The sequence below is a fragment of the Podarcis raffonei genome, chromosome 4, assembly GCF_027172205.1.
Source record: "Podarcis raffonei isolate rPodRaf1 chromosome 4, rPodRaf1.pri, whole genome shotgun sequence".
Lineage (NCBI taxonomy): Eukaryota > Metazoa > Chordata > Lepidosauria > Squamata > Lacertidae > Podarcis > Podarcis raffonei.
The window spans coordinates 1,740,440-1,760,472 of record NC_070605.1 but is presented as its reverse complement, the minus strand read 5'-3'; the positions used below and the strand labels follow the sequence as shown (position 1 = coordinate 1,760,472).

Sequence of the window (20,033 nt, the reverse complement as noted above, 5' to 3'; positions counted from 1 at the left end):
GAGAAAGATAGTTGGAAATTTCACCAAGATCCTTCATGTCAGATCAGAACTTCTTCTGAAAAAAAATCCTACCCAGGGCTTTGCGAATCTCTTTAGTTTTGATGCTGTAGATGATGGGGTTGAGAATCGGAGGAACCAGGAGATAGATATTGGCCATCATTGAGTTCAGCATTGGAGAATTATGCCTGCCAAACCTGTGTGACATAGACAAACCAATCATTGGAGAGTAATAGAGCATGACAGCACAAATGTGGGAGACGCAGGTGTTCAGGGCCTTGAGACGGCCTTCCTTGGAGGCCATGCTCAGCACAGTCTTGAGAATCATCACATAGGACAAGACGATGCACAAGGAATCAAGGCCAAATGTGGAAAGTACACATAACAGGCCATAGAAGCTGTTGACGGTGGTGTCTGCACAAGGGAGCCGGATCAGATTGGGGTGCAGACAGTAAGGATGAGCAAGGGTGGTGGACTTGCAAAATGGCAGCCTCCTTAGGAGGAGAAGCATTGGGACCATTAGGAGAACACTTCTCATGGCAATCCCTAAGCCTATCAACATAATCCTAAAGTTTGTCAGGATGGTGGTGTATTGCAGAGGGTTGTAAATGGCTATGAAGCGGTCTAGGGCCATCGCCAAGAGGACCCCTGAGTCCATGACGGAGAAGGAGTGGATGAAGTACATCTGGCTGAGGCACGCATCCAGCCCAATCTCCCTGGCATCAAACAGGAAGATGCCCAGCACTGTGGGGAGGGTGGAAAGGGAGACCCCCAGCTCACTCACAGCCAGCATGCAGAGGAAGAGGTACATGGGCTTGTGGAGGCTCTGATCCTTCACGATCACTAGGAGAACAACGCCATTCCCCAAGACAGCAATGGCATACATGACGCAGAAGGAAAACGACACCCCAATATTTATGGTCTCCAGTCCTGGGATGCCAGTGAAGAGGAATGTGGGGTGGAAGATGCTTTGGTTATTTTCTGGTCCCATGGTGAGGCATCAGGCTCCCCCATTCAGTAGCACCTCGATGGACATAAGGAAAGAAGAAAAGCACTATCATGAACACCATTCCTTGCTTTGGTTCTAAGGAAACTAATTACATCAGATTATTGGCCTATCTATAGTAATAATAGAAATCATAATAATTTTAATATTTAGACCCCAACCATCTGGCTGGGTTTTCGCAGCCACTCTGGGCAATTTACAGCATACATAAAACATAGTAAAATATGAAACATTAAAAACTTCCTGATACTGGGCTGCCTTCAGATGTCTTCTAAAAGTTATGTAGTTCTTTATCACCTTGTTATCTGCAGGGAGGGCGTTACACAGGGAAGGCACAACTACCAAGAAGGTAGTCGTTATTTCTAAATTCTGTATTCTACCTTTGGGGCATGAAACATGTCAACAAACCCACAAAGTGATTCCTGTCATTATAACAAAGCATATTTTTTAAAAACTCAATATATAATCCGGCATATATTTTCAAAATCCCTTTGTGTGGCCTGCTCTGGATATTTTGCATGATGGTTCCTGAGATCAGGGAGCAGGTTTTTTTATAAGTTAAGATGCAATTGGATGCCATTGTAAATCAAGATGGTTGACTGAATTTTTCAAAACCGATTTTTCAGTGTGTGCAAATTCTTGAGGAAGGATGGAATATGGGTCCTTTGATTTGGCAAGAAGAAGGTCCTTAGCCATCTCAGAGGAATGCAAAGGAGATGCATTGTAGGTGATCCCTGGCAGAACCAGAAGGAATAAAAACAGTGAGAAGAGATAACATGCTCCAGAAGTCTAGAACCAAAAGGCAGCAGAGAGATTGGACCATTAGAAGGAGATGAAGAATCAGGGGATGACATTCCTGAGAATATGAGAAACTGTGGCATGTTTAGATGCTCTTGCAAACAAGCCAGAAGAGGCATGCTAATGATATATAAAGCAGAGAAGCAATAAGAGGAGCAACCATATGTAGCCAGAAGACAGAAGGGAACCAGGTCAGGACAACAACTGGAAGAGGACAACAAACCTCACAGCAACCCTTCAGAAGCAGAAGAAAAGGTTGGAAGAGCAAGAGAAGAAGAAGGGACATGTAAAAGCAGCAGAGGGAAAGGAGCGGGTCATGAGCTGCAGAAGACAGGAGAATAATAGGAGCATTTCCAAGGAGAATGAGAGAGAGGAAGGTGAGAGGGAGACAAGCAACCAAGGGAGATGAGCTTGGAAGAGAGGGAAGGAGAAGCAGCCCTGGTGAAAGGCACCAATGTCCCACAAGAAGGAGATGAACGACTAAAGGTCACAGGCCAGAAGCCTTTAATTGCCATACATCAACCAAGTTATATTTAATGATGCTTAATGTAGAATATCAAAGGCAAGCAAAAGCATCATCAAAGTCCAATCATTCAGTTGTTAGTCCACAATGGTTTGTATGATGCCCTTGATGCAGAAAAGCAAAAGCTATATAAAAATATTAAAAGACCCACCTGGAGAAAAACACTTTGTTCTCTGCTGGCGGACAGGAGAAGGACCTGCCGGAGGCTCAGATGCAGAAATATTTATGTCTCTTCCTGATGAGGGAGGATGTAAGGCTTTCCTCCTGCATTTCTCAGGGACCCCAGGGGCATCAGCCCAAAGGAAACTGCCCTGCAGTGGGCAGAACTCAGCACCAGCCTCCCTTGACAGACTAGGTCCCAGAAGCTGCAACAGTTGGGATCACAGAGTGCTACCATCTGATCTATATATTTTAAGCACAGACTGTGTGAAGCGGCAGCAATACTTTGGGTTGTATTTTCTCCATTGCATAATTTCTCTTCTGTCTCTAGTTCTAGTTCACCTCGTGCAAAGGAATGAGGCCCCTCTCAAGTCCCCCTGTGCACCCCCTAAATCTGTTCTGGGTCTCTCCCTAGGCCTCCAGAGCAGATCTGAGGGCAGCCCAGGGTACATGTGGAGTGGGGAGATCCCTTTACACCAGTGCTAGTGCAAAATGTAGTTGAAAGCTACCCTTTAGGCTCCCATGCACACCCAACTGGACTCAGCTACATTTGTAAAGATAAAGCGCTTTATATGCGTTATAGCACTATGGCACCAAATGGCGCAGCCCGATTTTTTGCCAACAGAACTTCCCTGTATGAGATTTGCAACACATTTGACTACGATTCAGTCAAATGTGTTGCAAACTTCATACAGGGAAGAGTATGTGTCTGGATCCAGCCCGGAGCTGTGTCGTGCATGAGACCTCGCAGACTATATTCTTTTAAACTGTGGATAACAGAGAACACACTTGGGTGTTTCATTGCAATAAATAAAGAGGCACTGCACATCACTTTGTGGTTCATTGACCAATAAATATGATCTGGGTGTCCTGCCTACAGATGACTACTTTTGAAATAATTTTTGGAACTTTATCACGTATGCAAAGATTCCAGAAAATGAAAGACCCGTGCCAAAGGGGTATGCCAATTTGTGGACAGTGTCACACACACACAAAGATCATCTGTGTTTTGTTTCCTGGTTTTTGTTTTTTCTCATAAAGCAATGTGCTCCTGCTGCAAGGTGTCCTGGTCCCAAGCTGTCCAGGGTTTGTGCACGACTCCCAGCTCTTTGAAGTTAGCCCTGTGAGATCCGAGCATAAGAATGCCCCATGCTGGATCTGGCCAGGGGCCCATCAAGCCCAGCTTCCTGTTCTCCCAGTGGCCACCGAAATGCCTCAAGGGGAAGCCCGCAAGCAGGATCCGAGCATCACAACAACCATCTCCCCACCTGCGACTCCCAGCGTCTGCTGTTCAGTAGAGTTCTGCCTCTTACAAGAGAGGGAGAAAAACCTTCGGTGTGCATGCACAGTCCATAGGGTGTCCCCTGGAAATGGACCTGGAGACCAGTTTGACTTGGGCTTCAATATGCTCACAGCGCTGAAAATTGGCAGGAGCACATGGGTAACGCTGCCACCATCTCTCCAACAACACAGATCATTATAAATGTGTGTTTATAATGGCTACTAGCCACAATATGGTTGTTCATTCTTCTTATTGATCATTTTATTGTTTTATCCTTTTTGGAAGCCGAAAAAGCAGGTGTCTCTTGGGAGAAGCCCACAAGGAGGGCAGGACCATAATAGCACTCTCTGACAGCGGAGGGAGAACATAGATAACGTAAGGCTTTTGAAGAGTTAAAATAGCAATGAAGCGAGAACAGCTTAAAACGCGCCTCAACTTTCTAAACATGTTTGTTGACTTGTCTGCTTTGTTGTGTTCTGTATTCTGTATCATTGGAGGTTTCTGCAGAGACTGGGGAGATCCCAAACAGCAAGAACAGTTTATTGAACACACCAGAGTGGGAGGGATGCAGGTTGGGGACATCCTTGGATTTGGAGCAAGCAAACATTTGTATATGTCTTCAGGGCTGAGAGCAGATCAAAAGTTTTGGCTGAGCAGAGATAACTAAGTTTAGCAAAAGACTTGCAGAAGTTTAGAAATGCAAGTTATGAAACCAAGCATCCTCATTTAATGAAATAGCATATTGTTAAAAGGACTTCAAGAAGATCCAATGTATCCATTCTGAAGGAAATCAGCCCTGAGTGCTCCCTGGAAGGACAGACCCTGAAGCTGAGGCTCCAAGACTTTGGCCACCACATGAGAAGAGAAGACTCCCTGGAAAAGACCCTGATGTAGGGAAAGATGGAGGGCACAAGGAGAAGGGGACGACGGAGGACAAGATGGTGGGACAGTGTTCTCGAAGCTACCAGCATGAGTTTGACCAAACTGCGGGAGGCAGTGGAAGACAGGAGTGCCTGGCGTGCTCTGGTCCAGGGGGTCATGAAGAGGTGGACACGACTAAATGACTAAACAAAAAAATGAGGGAATGCTCCATTTTCAATGAGATAGGGAGGCCATTCCTGGCATTTTCTTTTTCTTTTTAATAAACATTGTCCATAGGATCATTGGAAATGGCATCATACAAAGTCAGACTATTGGTCCACCTCCCAGGCTGCCAGTATTTCTCAAGAGTCCTAGGCAGTAGTTTCTCCCATCCCCGCCTGGAGATACCAAGGATTCAACCTGGAACATTCTCTACCCCTGAGCTACACAGTTTCCTCCCCTATGGTGCTATTCCATGATCATATGATGCATTATAATGTATGGCAGAATAGGGTACTCATGAAAAAGCTACCCTGTCTCCGTATATACATCTGTTTGTGGGTTTAAACAATGACCATGGTTTCCGTAAATGCATAAAACCAAATGGTCACTCAATTTCCCTCTGCTGAGCTTGAGAAACCACAAACACTCTGGGGACATTGCTACACTCTTTGCCAATTCAGATCAGAACTTCTTCTGAGAAAAAAGCCTGCCCAGGGCTTTGCGGATCTCTTTGGTTTTGATGCTGTAGATGATGGGGTTCAGAATGGGAGGAACCAGGAGATAGATGTTGGCCATCAGTGAGGGCAGCATTGGGGAATTATGCTTCCCAAACCTGTGTGCCAAGGACACACCAATCATTGGTGTGTAATAGAGCATGACAGCACAAATGTGGGAGACGCAGGTGTTCAGGGCCTTAAGACGGCCTTCCCTGGAGGCCATGCTCAGCACGGTCTTGAGGATCATCATGTAGGACAAGACGATGCACAAGGAATCGAGGCCAAATGTGGAAACTACAAAAAAGAGGCCATAGAGGTTGTTGACCATGATGTCCGCACAAGGGAGATGGATCAAATTGGGGTGCAGACAGTAAGGGTGAGCAAGGGTGGTAGACTTGCAAAATGGCAGCCTTCTTAGGAGGAGAGGCATTGGGACCATTAGGAGAACACTCCTCAGGGCAATCCCTGATCCCAACAAAATGATTCTAAGGCTTGTCAGGATGCTGGTGTATTGCAGAGGGTTGTAAATGGCTATGAAGCGGTCCAGGGCCATCGCCCAGAGGACCCCTGAGTCCATACAGGAGAAGCAGTGGATGAAGAACATCTGGCCAAGACACGCATCCAGCCCAATCTCTTTAGCATCAAACAGGAAGGTGCTCAGCACTGTGGGAAGGGTAGACAGGGAGACCCCCAGCTCACTCACAGCCAGCATGCAGAGGAAGAGGTACATGGGCTTGTGGAGGCTCTGATCCTTCATGATCACTAGGAGAACAGCACCATTCCCCAAGACAGCAATGACGTAGGCAAAGCAGAAAGAGAAGGAGACCCAGTTGTTTCTGTTCTCTAGTCCTGGGATGCCAGTAAGGACAAATGTGGGATGGAAGACGCTTTGGTTATTTTGGGGTCCCATGGTGAGTGGTCAGGCTCCTCCATTCAGTAGCACCTGGATGGACATAATCAGTAAAGAAAAAGGCACCATCATCAACATGGGAGCTTCGATTGTTTTGGTTCTGCATTCCCAAATGCCATCTATATTGGTGGCTCAGGCTATAATTATAATCTGCTTGTGTTCATTAAATTATGCAGCATAGCTTTTGGTGAGCAAAAAGGTGAAAGATCCCTCAAGGTGACACCTTTGAATACTGAAACATCACAATTTGCTGTCTTTTTTATATATATAAAGCAATCAATAAACTGCCATATATTTGGGGAAGCTGTTTGGAAAGCTCTTTGTCTATCCTAACCAAATTTGGCAGGATGCTTTCTGAGATCAAGGAACGGGTTTTCATCTACTTTTGGTCACAAAGAGATGCCATTTTCAATCAAGATGATGGACTAAACCTTCCAAAACTGCCCTGATTTATCCACTGCTCTGTTATATATCCCCTTCTGGACTTGCTCTGGACATCAGAACAGTCTGCGAACATAGCCATGTCTGCATTGCACAGGGAATGTCTTCACGCTGCACCCAACTGTGTATAAACACTATAGCTCTTAAGCACATTCTTCCCCTCAAAGAATTCTGGGCCTCACAGTGTTACCATTCCCAGCAACCCTTTCCAAACCACAGCACCTTCCGGATACTTTGGACTACATCTCCCATCAGCCACAGCGAATCATGTTCTGCTATCTGGAACAGAATCTGCATCAAGAAGGACATCTCCCTGCCGACCTTGATGCAACTGATGGCGCAAAACATCTTGGGGGGGGGACCAGATTCGGGGGAAACTGTTCTATGCAAATAGAATGATATTGAAGCAAGCAAATAAATAGACAGCTAGCAGAGTCTGTGTACACAGCAGAGTGTTAATGTGCATGGTGGCCCATAAGATCGATTTCCCCCATGTGATTTTGTGCATGTTCATCCACAGATGAGTACCTTCAATCATAGCTGTCAACTTTTCCCTTTTCTTGCGAGGAATCATATTCGGAATAAGGGAATTTCCCTTAAAAAAACGGGAAACATTGACAGCTATGCCTTCAACGTTGACAGCCCTGTTTAGGGAAGCTTTTAATGTTTAATAGGTTATTGTATTTTAGTGTTTTGTTGGAAGCTGCCCAGAGTGGCTAGGGGGACCCAGCCAGATGGGTGGGGTATAAATAATAAATTATTATTATTATTATTATTATTGTTGTTGTTGTTGTTGTTGTTGTTGTTATTATTATTATTATTATTAGAAGAAGAAGAAGAAGAAGAAGAAGAAAAATGCCCAAACAATGCATTTTGGTTCATCCATATCAGGCCTTTGAGCCTGAGCTTTCACAGCCAACACCCACCTTGGACATGATGAACAGTAGCAACAGCAGGTATGTCCTTTGCGTGTGGTAATATTTCATTCTTTTGCTAATTATGCTCTTTTATTTCTTTAAAATAATCTTTATTAATTTAAATCACACACATATGCAAAGAATCTACAAAGAATCTACAATCTCACACCACAAAAAGAAAATCAAACAATCAAGAAGAAGAAAAAGAAGAAAACACAGAAAAAAGAAAGAAGAAAAGGCAGAGCCACATGCACAAAAAAGCTCATTCTTCCCAACTAAACACTCAAATAAAAAAGACTTCTGACAAAAAGAGTCGTCCAATCATTCTCATTGTACTGTTTATACTGTCGCCGTTTCTTTCGCAGTTTTATATTCTTTAATTATGCTCTTTTAAATGTGCATTCTATGTCCGACTTCCTTTAGTAACTATAATGGTTATGGGGTCCATTATGGACCACCGGAATGAAGTTTACGGCATGTAATGCCCTAAGAGAGAATATTATGAAAATGATTTATAGGTGGTACATGACCCCAGTCAAGCTTGCAAAAATCTATCATTTGCCCAATAATAAATGCTGGAAATGTAATGAAACTGAAGGTACTTTCTACCACCTTTGGTGGACGTGCCCAAGGATTAAGGTCTTCTGGGAAACGATTTATAATGAAATTAAGAAGGTGCTTAAGTGTACCTTTCATAAGAAACCAGAGGCTTTTCTCCTGGGCATGGTAGGCCAATTGGTGTCAAAGAAAGATAGGACGTTTTTTATGTATGCTACAACAGCAGCAAGAGTTTTACTAGCAAAGTATTGGAAGACACAAGAACTACCCACGCTGGAAGAGTGGCAGACGAAGGTGATCGACTATATGGGACTGGCGGAGATGACGGGCAGAATCCGGGACCAAGGGAAAGAGACGGTGGAAGAAGATTGGAAGAAATTTAAATTTTATCTTTAAAATTGTTGTAAAATTAGTGAGTGTTAAAATGTCATGGGTATAGCATAGCAGATTTGCAGCGATAAATGATTGGATAAGAGGAAAGAAAAGGGTTAAAGAAAGGGATTTATAAGTAATTTAGATCAGGGGTTGCTGAAAAAGTTTAAAACAGGGATGCAGAAAAGGGAGGCATGGGGAAGTCGTTGAAATTGGGTATAAGAAAAAAAGATTATGAAATTATACATGTTTATATGTTTGTGTATTGTTGTTTGTAATGTCTTATAATATATGTTGAAAAACTAATAAAAATTTTATATAAAAAAAATATAATGGTTATGGGGTTGCTCGTGCGTAAGTTGCCGCCACTCCTGACTAGGTGGCCTGGTTAAACCTTTCCTGGCTGGACAGCCCCTCACTTCGTGGCTGCTCAGTCGCTGGCAGAATCCGACAGTGGGTGTTTCTTCAACCTTTTCCAACATAAAAGTTCTTTGACGCCCAGTCTCCTCCTAGCCTCCCTGCGCGGAAGCCTTCTGCGCAGGGTGGGCGTGGGTAGCGGAGGACCTGTGCTCTCCCCGCTGGTGTCCAGTGAAGAGTCTCTGAGCCTGCTCTCCGCTTCCCCCATTGGCCCCCCTCCATCCCTGGTGTCGCGCTGATTTTCTTCCCCAACAGGAGACCTGCATCTCTCCCTACTTGGCCCCTCTCCAGCATCGTAGTGGAGCCTCTCCTCCTCCTCTCGTTCCGATGGCAGTTCCCTGACAGTAACATTCTATTTTGAATTTTTTAAGATAAAACTTTTGTTTCCAGTTAAATAGGTTGCTTTGAATGTATTCTTGACTTTCTTCAGTAACTTTTTCTTCTGGGTTGTTTTACTTGATCTTTTAATGTCGGTTGTTTGAGATTTTCTTTTTCCTGAAAGTATAAAGCGGTGTGGATATGAATAAGTCATCATCCCTGCAGTTTTGAGAGGAAGCAGTGGGGTGATCTGGTCAAGCCTTGCAATGGCTCCCATGTTTCCCAATTCATCCATACCTGGCTCCATCTCGCCTCTCTTCTTGCCTGGTTCCACCTGAACTCTTTCCGTGGCAGCAGGTGAGCATCTAAGGCCACTGGTGCAGGTGAACAGAACAGAACCACCTGCCCATGGAAAGCTAGAATGCCAGGGATAAGGGCACTTTCGCCACAACTTGCTAGATTTCCACATATCAGGGAACCTCTGACTCATTTGATCCTCCACCTGCCCTCTCAAATGCTTTGGAGCAGCAATCCTTGTCTACTCTGGCATAGCCAAACTTCAGCAACACTCTCCATTACAGCGTCCTGGATTATCACCCCTAAAGCCAGAAGGGAACCTGTGACAAGCTTCTCTGATGAAGAACCAAGTTCTGAAGTGGAATATAAAAGGACTCACCTGGACGGAAACACTTTGGTCTCTGCTGGTGTCCAGGAGATAGATTCAATCCTGCCAGGGGTTCAGCTGTAGGAAGATTTATGCTGCTTTCTTGGGAATCCCTGGAGAGGGAGGAGAGGAGACTTTCCTCCTGCAGCTCTCTGGGACTCCAGAGGACACCCAAAGGAGACTCTTCCACAGTGGGCAGGGCAGGTGCTGAGCACCATCTTCCCCCAACAAACTAGGTGCCAGCAGCTGCGGCCTCAACAACAGTAGTCAAGGCTGTGAACCAACTCTGTGTGTTTCTGTGTGTGGAAGCAGGCAGAAAAGAAGTGAACAGCAGTGGGATTCCAGCCTTTTATTGCCTGGTTCACAAACATTTTAAGGAATGGTTATGTGAAGTGCTTAACTGACAGCAATACTTTACATTTAGTTACATACATGACAAACACTTCATGCCGTCCTCTGGTCCATGGGCCTAAATGGGTTTGCCAAGACTCCCTGTTGGGCCATGAGGCTGAATAAGCCACCTGTCCATGTTTGTCATCAGGTGCAGGGCAGGTAAATGTGCAGATATGCCAGAAGGAGGCTTGACAGACACTGCTGATAGACCCCCCCTGTGCAAAGCCCCACAGAGGCTCTTGTCGGCACTCGCAAAATTATTACGACTATTAGTTTACCCTCCCTTCTTCCAAAGGTCCCAGGATAGGTTACAGCATTGAAACACAGTATTTCAAAAACAAATTAAAACAACCTCCAGTTTCACACTTATTATGCTATTTTTGTGATATACAAACGACATGAGAAAACTTGGTATACTTATTTGTAGAACATCATTCTTGTTCATAAAACCAAATAAAGACAACAACAGCCACCTCCAGTTCTTTTGCCTTTGCCTGCACAGTCTGAGATTGGTGTGTGTGGCTCACGAAAGGGAAAAAGAGAAGCCAGAGAGTGTGAACTAAGGCAGGAAGAAGTCCAAAATGGAACTGAGCATAAGAAACTTAAGCCGGAGGAGTTGAGATGGGTGGCAGATTTGGGATAGGCAAGAGCCATGCAAGAAGACCTTGTTGTTGATACAAAGACATCGCCCAGGTTCCAGAAGGAAGATAATATTGAAGCCCTTCCCCCCAGTTTTGAATTTTGATCTTAAAATCCCTAATGCTGAGTGTATAATTACTCCAGATCTCAGTTTAATTTAATGCAGAGACAGTGCAAGGCCTGTGAAGAAAGTGACAAGCATCGCATCTCGCCCAGAGATTATTTTTTTGGGAATTAAAAACAAATTCTGAAGATATACCTAGCAACACATCTCAATGATTGGGACCAGAACTTGCAACACCTCCTATCTGCCCACAGAAAGGAAGGCCAAGAGAGCCCTGGCTTAACTCCTTTTGAATGTCTTTATGGATGCAACATAAGAGGTCTTTGGGACATTGTCAAAGATATGTGGGAAGTCTTATTATTAAATTTATATACCACCCTACACCCGCAGGTCTCAGTAGATGCTCAGAAGCTGATGCTTCCAGAGAGTCAGGCCATGTGATCCAATGCACAGACCCTCTGCAGAACATACCTTTCTAGTACCATTTCACAATGACATGATGCACAACAAGGAAAGAATAGAAATACGAGCTTGTAAAGAATCTACTCTGTGTGTGGATGTGCTTTAAAAAATGCCAGTAACTTCTGAAAAGGGGAAAAACCAAATGGTCACTCAATTTCCCTCTGCTGAGCTTGAGAACCCATAAACGCTCTTGAGGATATCACAACACTCTTTAACACTTCAGATCAGTCTCTGTTGAGACAAAAACCTGCCAAAGGCCTTGCGAATCTCTTTGGTTTTGATGCTGTAGATGATGGGGTTCAGAATGGGAGGAACCAGGAGATAGATGTTGGCCATCAGAGAGTGCAGCATTGGAGAATTGTGCCTGCCAAACCTGTGCGCCATGGAAACACCGATCATTGGTGTGTAATAGAGCACGACAGCACAGATGTGGGAGACACAGGTGTTCAGGGCCTTGAAACGGCCTTCCTTGGAGGCCATGCTCAGCACGGTTTTGAGGATCATCACGTAGGACAAGACGATGCACAAGGAATCGAGGCCAAATGTGGAGAGCACAACAAACAGACCAGTTTGGTTATTGATGGTTGTGTCTGCACAGGGGAGCTGGATTAAATTGGGGTGCAGACAGTAAGGATGAGCAAGCACATTGGACCTGCAAAACGGCAACCTCCTCAGGAGTAGAGGCAGTGGGGTCATCAGGAGAACGCTCCTCAAGGCAATCCCAGATCCCAACAAAATAATCCTAAGGTTTGTCAGGATGGTGGTGTATTGCAGAGGGTTGTAAATGGCTATGAAGCGATCCAGGGCCATCGCCCAGAGGACCCCTGAGTCCATGATGGAGAAGCAGTGGATGAAGAACATCTGGCTGAGGCACGCATCCAGCCCAATCTCCCTGGCATCAAACAGGAAGACGCCCAGCACCGTGGGGAGGGTAGAGAGGGAGACCCCCAGCTCACTCACAGCCAGCATGCAGAGGAAGAGGTACATGGGCTTGTGGAGGCTCTGATCCTTCACGATCACTAGGAGAACAACACCATTCCCCAAGACAGCAACCGCATAGGCAAAGCAGAAAGGGATGGAGACCCCGATATTTGTGGCCTGCAACCCTGGGATGCCAGTGAGCAGGACGGTGGGGTGGAGGAAGCTTTGGTTCCTGAGCAGCTCCATGGTGAGTGATCAAGTTCTCCCATCCAGCTGCACCTGGATGGACATAAGGAAAGAAAAATACACCATCATCCACATGGGAGCCTTCAGTGCTTTGGTTCTGCATTTTTGGCATGTCCATACCATTCATGAGCTATATTATTTTCATCTTATTTATTTGGTAGCTCACCTTTTGGTCACACACAAAAAACTAAAATAACAAAAATAACAAAAAATTAAAGAACCCACTCATTGACAGCAATTAATATTGAAGCATCACAAAGAACTGTCTTTTTAAAATTTCAATAAATCTAGCACTTTTGGAGGGAAAGTTGCTTGTTTGTTTGCTCTGCATTTGGACACGCAATTAACCAAACCTTGCAGGATGGTTCCTGAGATTAAGGAGTGGGTTTTCATCTATGGTTGAATACCATAGACCAAAGAGCTATCACATGGAAGGTGGGGCAAGCTTGTTTTCTGCTGCTCCAGAAGGGAGGACCTGAATCAATGGATTCAAATGACAAGGAAGGCGATTCAAACTAATACTTCAGAAGGACTTTCTGGTGGTAAGAGCTGTTCAGCTGTGGAATGAATGACCTCAAAGGTGGTGGACTCTCCTTCATGGGAGGTTTATGAGGACACCTTCTCCCCAACATACTAATTTTCTACATTTCAGAATGTCTTTTAAGAGATGGAGGACTTTGGGCACATTTGATCTTCCACCTGCCATCACAAATGCTTCAGAACGGCCACCTTTGACAATTATGGCACACTCTATACCCCAACAAGGCTGTCCATTATAGGAACTGAATCCTGGAGCAATATCGCCGAAGCCAGAAGGAAGTTTGTGGCAACCTTCTCTGATGAAGAGCAAGTTTCAAACTGGAAAATAAAAAGACCCACCTGAATGGAATCTCCTTGGTCTCTGCTGGTGTCCAGGAGAGAGATCCGGTTCTGCCAGAGACTCCGCGGCAGAAAGATTTATGCTGCTTTCTTGGGAATCCCTAGAGGAGGAGGAGGAGATGAGACACTTTGCCAGCAGCTTGCAGACACCCCAAGGGGCACCAGCCCAAAGGAGACTCTTCTGATGCTGAGCACCTTGCTTCCTCAACAGAGCAGGTTGCAGCAGCTGCAGCAGCAAAAACAGCAGCCAAGGGTGTGGACCAATTTTGTGTTTGTGTGTGGCAAGGGAGAAAATGATAGAGGAGGAGAATGACAAGAAGAGAAGAGAATAACCGTGGGATTCTAGGTATTGATAATCTGTTCGCAATTAAAAATGTGAGGTAATGTGAGATGATTAATTAACAGAAATACACTTGCTGGCATCCATCTGTCTTGAGAGACAATGGAGTGTGCCTATGGGGTGAAGCCAAGCCACTGTGTTAGCAGCACCAAAATGACCTCCTCGGGGTGCAAGCCTGGACAGTGTGTATGGAGGTCCTGAGCTACCCAAACGACAACACCTTTTCAGACTTGCTTGTTGTTGTTGTTGTTTAGTCATTTAGTCGTGTCCGACTCTTCATGACCCCATGGACCAGAGCACGCCAGGCACTCCTGTCTTCCACTGCCTCCAGCAGTTTGGTCAAACTCATGCTGGTAGCTTTGAGAACACTGTCCAACCATCTTGTCCTCTGTCGTCCCCTTCTCCTTGTGCCCTCCATCTTCTCCAACATCAGGGTCTTTTCCAGGGAGTCTTCTCTTCTCATGAGGTGGCCAAAGTCTTGGAGCCTCAGCTTCACGATCTGTCCTTCCAGTGAGCACTCAGGGCTGATTTCCTTCAGAATGGAGAGGTTTGATCTTCTTGCAGTCCATTGGACTCTCAAGAGTCTCCTCCAGCACCATAATTCAATAGCATCAATTCTTTGGCGATCAGCCTTCTTTATGGTCCAGCTCTCACTTCCTTGGACTTGCTAATGTGGTCCAAAGGAAAGCAGAGCAAGATGATGGCACCAGTTTGGCTGCAGGAGTTGTCGGAAGAAGGAGTACAAGGTGCCACCCAACTGTCTTAGGGACTCCAGATTTGTGTGGGATTTACTCTTGAGCCTTTTCCTCTCCTGAAGATGTCCCTCAAGGCAGCAGAGGTTTAAGACCAGAGTTTTCCTTCTCCTAGATGCACTGCCTTCCGAGGTGGGTGAAGCCTGCCTGCCCTTCTCTTTCCTGTGCAGCATGTACAGCTATATTTTGCCCACTGTGGGGCTTGAACCCCTGTCCCTGAGATTAAGAGTCTTGCGGTCTACCAACTGAATTTGCGTAAGCCGCCTTGAGTCCCAGTCTGGGGAAAAGGTGAGATATAAAGAAATAGAACAAGAACAAAAAAATAAGTGAGCAAAAGTAGGTGTCATAGGTCATCGGATATTATTGGGACAGCAAGTGAGTAACAGTTAGTGCCCCCACCTGTCAACCTTGGCCCACAGAGCTGGGAGGGGTGATAAGCATCCAGCCCACTGACCAGATCCAATTCCTTCAACCCTGATGTAATGATGAGTAACTGATATGCCGTATTCTAGGGTCTGCTTACCCAAACTGTTATTTCTTAGCCCCTAAAGTGAGCCCCTAAAGAGACCCAGTGTGGTGTAGTGGTTAAGAGCGGTAGTCTCGTAATCTGGGGAACCGGGTTTGCGTCTCCGCTCCTCCACATGCAGCTGCTGGGTGACCTTGGGCCAGTCACACTTCTCTGAAGTCTCTCAGCTCCACTCACCTCACAGAGTGTTTGTTGTGGGGGAGGAAGGGAAAGGAGAACATTAGCCGCTTTGAGACTCCTTTGGGTAGTGAGAAAGCGGGATATCAAATCCAAACTCTTCTTCTCCTTCTCCTTCTCCTCCTTCTCAATGAACCCACTTCTTATTACAAAAGTATCCAGAGCAATATTCTCTTGATGGGATTTGGGCCGAAATCCATACAGTGAATATTTGGACACCCACCAAGGAAGGTGTCACAAGTGAAACTTTATATGGCCTTAAACTGTGGGGAACTGAGAGTTTGGTTACAATGAAAAGAAGAAGCATTGCATATTGCTTTATCGTTTATTGACAAGAACCCAGTCAGATGGGCTGGGTACAACTGATAAAATTATTATTGGTTATTATTATTATCTTGTCTACATGTGAAACGCCGGTGATGTTGCAGAGCAAGCTGGTCAGTATATACCATACAACCCCAATTTCCACATTGCTGAAAGGCTCAGGATATGGCCTCAGCAGTGCGGCCTGAGCCAGAAGGAGTGGACAGCTGCAGCTGCAGTGCAATGGTGACCCAGTGGGTGCTTTGTGAGTTAATGGTGACGCTGCCCCTCTGAGCCATCTGCCTTGAGGCCACCCACCACGCTTGGGCCACTTGGAACAAAGGCATTGCTGTGGCCTCCACAGAGAACTCCACCACCACTTCTCCCTCGGTTGTGGTTGCAGCACCAAGAGAAACCCAGCTTGGAACACAGGTGCCCTACCTTGCAGTCCAGCAGGTGAATGCCAGGAAAGAGAAGGGAGGGAGGGAGGGAGGGGAAACACTGTGTGGGGCAGGGGCTGGAGTCCAAACCCCCAAGCTCAAGTCCAACAAACTGTCATCACACTGTATCCAACCTCCCAGAGGCAGCGCCCCCTGAGGAACAAAATGCAGAACTATTTTTTTTTTTAATAATATTTTTATTGAACAATTTTTTATATAACAGAAACAAAACATACATGAACAAACATTCAACAATAATGAAACATAAAACAAGTACCATTTCATAACCCAATTTCTAAACCTTACTTCCTCGACCTCCTCTTACTTCCCGTTTCTGTATTCCAAATTCTTACAGTTATTCAGCGAAATCTTGCCTTATTTTATTATAAATTTATGCTAATCACCCTTATTCTCTTTGTCATAACCATTACTGATAGTAACCATTTGTTTTGATCCAACATCATTCTAACTGTCTCCAATTTTATAATATTTCTTTAGATAGTCCTTGAACTTTTTCCATTCTTCTTCCGCCGCTTCTCTTCCCTGGTCTCGGATTCTGCTCGTCATCTCTGCCAAGCTCATATAGTCCATCACCTTCATCTGCCATTCTTCCAGTGTGGGTAGATCCTGTGTCTTCCAGTACTTTGCAATAAGTATTCTAGCTGCTGTTGTAGCATACATAAAAAAAATTGTATCTGTCTTTAACACCCCCTGGCCGACAATACCCAAGAGAAAGGCCTCTGGTTTCTTGGGGAAAGTATATTTAAATACCTTTTTCAGTTCGTTATAAATCATTTCCCAGAATGCCTTAATCTTCGGGCACGTCCACCAGAGGTGAAAGAATGTACCTTCCTTTTCTTTACATTTCCAACATTTGTTATCAGGCAAGTGGTAGATCTTTGCAAGCTTGACTGGGGTTATGTACCACCTATAAATCATTTTCATTATATTTTCTCTTAAGGCGTTACACGCCGTAAACTTCAACCCGGTGGTCCACAACTTTTCCCAATCAGCAAACATGATGTTATGACCAATGTCTTGAGCCCATTTAATCATACTTGATTTTACCATTTCATCTTGTGTATTCCATTTCAGCAGCAGATCATACATTTTTGACAAATTCTTAGTACTGGATTCTAACAGTTCAGTCTCTAATTTTGATTTTTCCACCTGGAAGCCTATTTTTCTGTCTAGTTTAAACACTTCATTTATTTGGTGATAGTGTAGCCAATCTCTCACCTTCCCTTTTAATTTTTCAAAACTCTGCAATCTCAGTTTGTCCCCTTCCTTTTCCAAGATTTCCCAATATCTTGGCCATTTCGACTCCATATTTAGCTTTTTAACTGCCTTAGCTTCCATTGGTGATAACCATCTTGGAGTCTTATTTTCCAGCAAGTCCTTATATTTAACCCAGACATTCAGCAGTGCTTTTCTGACAATATGATTTTTGAAACTTTTATGCGCTTTAACCTTGTCATACCACAAATATGCATGCCACCCAAAAATATTGTTAAATCCTTCCAAATCCAAAATGTCTGTGTTCTCAAGAAGCAGCCAATCTTTTAGCCAGCAGAAAGCTGCCGCTTCATAGTACAATTTAAAGTCTGGCAGGGCAAACCCCCCTCTTTCCTTTGAATCCGTTAATATCTTAAATTTTATTCTGGGCTTCTTGCCCTGCCAGACAAATTTAGATATATCTTTCTGCCACTTCTTGAAACAGTCCATTTTATCCATTATTTGTAATGCTTGAAACAAAAACAACATTCTTGGCAAAACATTCATTTTTATAACTGCAATTCGACCTAACAAGGAAAGCTTCAAGTTTGACCATATCTCTAGATCTTTTTTCACTTCTGTCCAAGTTTTTTCATAATTGTCTTTAAATAAATTCACATTCTTAGCTGTCATATTCACACCCAAATATTTCACTTTTTTAGCCACAGTCAACCCCGTCTCATTCTGAAACCTTTCTTTTTCAATCTGTGTTAGATTTTTCTCCAATACCTTAGTCTTTAACTTATTCAATTTAAATCCTGCCAATTGACCAAACTCTTGGATTATTTCCAAAACTCTTTTCGTGCTAGCTTCTGGCTCCTGTAATGTAAGTACCAGGTCATCTGCAAATGCTCTCAATTTGTATTGTTTGACTCCGACCTGAATCCCTTTAACCAACTGGTCCCTCCTGATCATATTAAGCAAAACCTCAAGGACCGATATAAAAAGTAATGGGGAAATAGGGCACCCCTGTCGTGTCCCTTTTTCAATCTTAAACTCTTCTGTTACAACATTATTTACAATTAATTTTGCTTTCTGTTCAGAATATATTGCACCTATACCATTTTCAAACCCTTGGCCTACCCCCATCCCCCGGAGGTTCTTCAACATAAAACTCCAAGAAATGTTGTCAAAGGCTTTCTCGGCATCCACAAATATCAAAACAGCCTTAGTGTTTATATTCACTTCCAACTTCTCCAAAATGTCAATTATATTCCTTACATTGTCCGACAAATGCCTTTTCGGGAGAAAGCCCGCTTGGTCCCCATGAATCTCCTCCATCAAAACTCTTTTCAGTCTCTTTGCTAAAACATCAGCAAAGATTTTGTAATCCACATTTAGTAAGGAGATGGGTCGGTAGTTCTTAAGTTGAGTCTTTTCAGTCTCTGTCTTTGGTATAAGTGTAATGTAGGCCTCTCTCCACGTATCGGGTGCCCTTTTCCCCTTCATGATCTCGTTACAGACTTCCTTCAAAGGTTGTATAAGTCCTTCCTTCAAAACTTTGTAATATTTGGAAGTCAGTCCATCTGGTCCAGGTGATTTGCCCAACGTCATGTTTTGAATGGCATCTTCTATTTCCTGTATTGATATCTCCTGATTCAAAATTGTCTTACTTTCCTGCGAAATCTTTTTCAGCCCATTTTTCTCGAGGAATTGTTGTATATCTGTTTCATTCTGCGGCCCTTGTGTATACAATTGTCTAAAGTAGTTCTGAAAACAATTCCTAATTTCCACTGGGTTACATATGTTCTTTCCTTCCACTTCTAAGTTTGTTACCGTGTTGAGTTTTTGTCTCTTCTTTATTTGCCAAGCCAATAACTTGCCACATTTGTCTGCAGATTCAAAAGACTTCTGTCTCATTTGTTTAATTTTCCATTCTATTTCTTGATTCATCAGTTCCATATATTGTATTTGGTACAATTTAATTTCTCTTAGAATCTCTTGCAATTTTGGCTTCAATCTTAATTTCCTTTCCCCTTCTTTTATCTTATCCAGGATTTTCTCCTTCCTCTCATTTTGCTTTCTTCTCTTTAATGTATTTTGTTGTATCAAAAACCCTCTCATCACGGCTTTGCTTGCGTCCCATACTATTCTTTTTTCTACTTTAGTCCTTAGATTAATTTCAAAATAATCTTTCAGGGTTTTTTGGGCCTTTTTACAGATCTCCTCGTCTCTAAATAAGGTGTCATTCATTCTCCATCTGAAAGAGCCAGTTGTTGTTTGCTTCATCACCATCTTTACTGCATTATGGTCGGAGAGAGTTTTTGGGCAGATTTCCACTTTCTTTATATTCGACGCCATACCGCTAGTCACCCAAATTTGGTCGATCCTAGTCCATGTCATTTTGGCTTCAGAAAGGAAGGTTCCCTCTCTCTCTAATGGGTGTTTTGTTCTCCAAATGTCAATCAAATCCATATTGTCAGTCATTTCAAAAAAGGTTTTTGGTAGTCTTCCATCTTTTGTGACTACCTGTCTTTGTGCTTTGTCCATATTTGTTGAAACTACTCCATTCATGTCTCCCATCATAATCAGTTTATAGTCCATATAGTCCGTTAAAGTCTCATGCAACTTCTTAAAGAATTCTGTTTTCCCTTCATTTGGTGCGTATACCCCCACTATCAGAAATTTTTCTCCTTGAAATTGAATTTCAATTGCCAAATATCTTCCTTGGTCA

General features: G+C 43.9%; 4 protein-coding genes across 16 annotated transcripts in view; all 4 read right to left on the bottom strand.

Moving 5' to 3' along the window:
* LOC128412017 (zinc finger protein 420-like) overlaps positions 1–20,033 on the bottom strand; it is a 983,187-nt gene that overhangs the window by 218,022 nt on the left and 745,132 nt on the right. The gene's annotated exons all lie outside the window — the stretch shown is intronic.
* On the bottom strand, positions 44–988 carry LOC128412125 (olfactory receptor 51I2-like). The gene has a single exon (XM_053384980.1). It carries the CDS (start codon positions 986–988, stop codon positions 44–46), a length of 945 nt encoding a protein of 314 aa, XP_053240955.1.
* Positions 5,311–6,255, bottom strand: LOC128412126 (olfactory receptor 51I2-like). Its single transcript, XM_053384982.1, has one exon. It carries the CDS (start codon positions 6,253–6,255, stop codon positions 5,311–5,313), a length of 945 nt encoding a protein of 314 aa, XP_053240957.1.
* LOC128412119 (olfactory receptor 51F2-like) lies at positions 10,995–12,778 on the bottom strand. Its single transcript, XM_053384974.1, has one exon. The coding sequence runs from the start codon at positions 12,665–12,667 to the stop codon at positions 11,720–11,722; it is 948 nt and encodes a 315-aa protein (XP_053240949.1). The 5' UTR covers positions 12,668–12,778; the 3' UTR covers positions 10,995–11,719.

Coding starts and splice junctions, on each gene's coding strand:
- LOC128412125 (XM_053384980.1), bottom strand. CDS start 988: ATGGGACCAGAAAATAACCAAAGCATCTTCCACCCCACATTCCTCTTC.
- LOC128412126 (XM_053384982.1), bottom strand. CDS start 6,255: ATGGGACCCCAAAATAACCAAAGCGTCTTCCATCCCACATTTGTCCTT.
- LOC128412119 (XM_053384974.1), bottom strand. CDS start 12,667: ATGGAGCTGCTCAGGAACCAAAGCTTCCTCCACCCCACCGTCCTGCTC.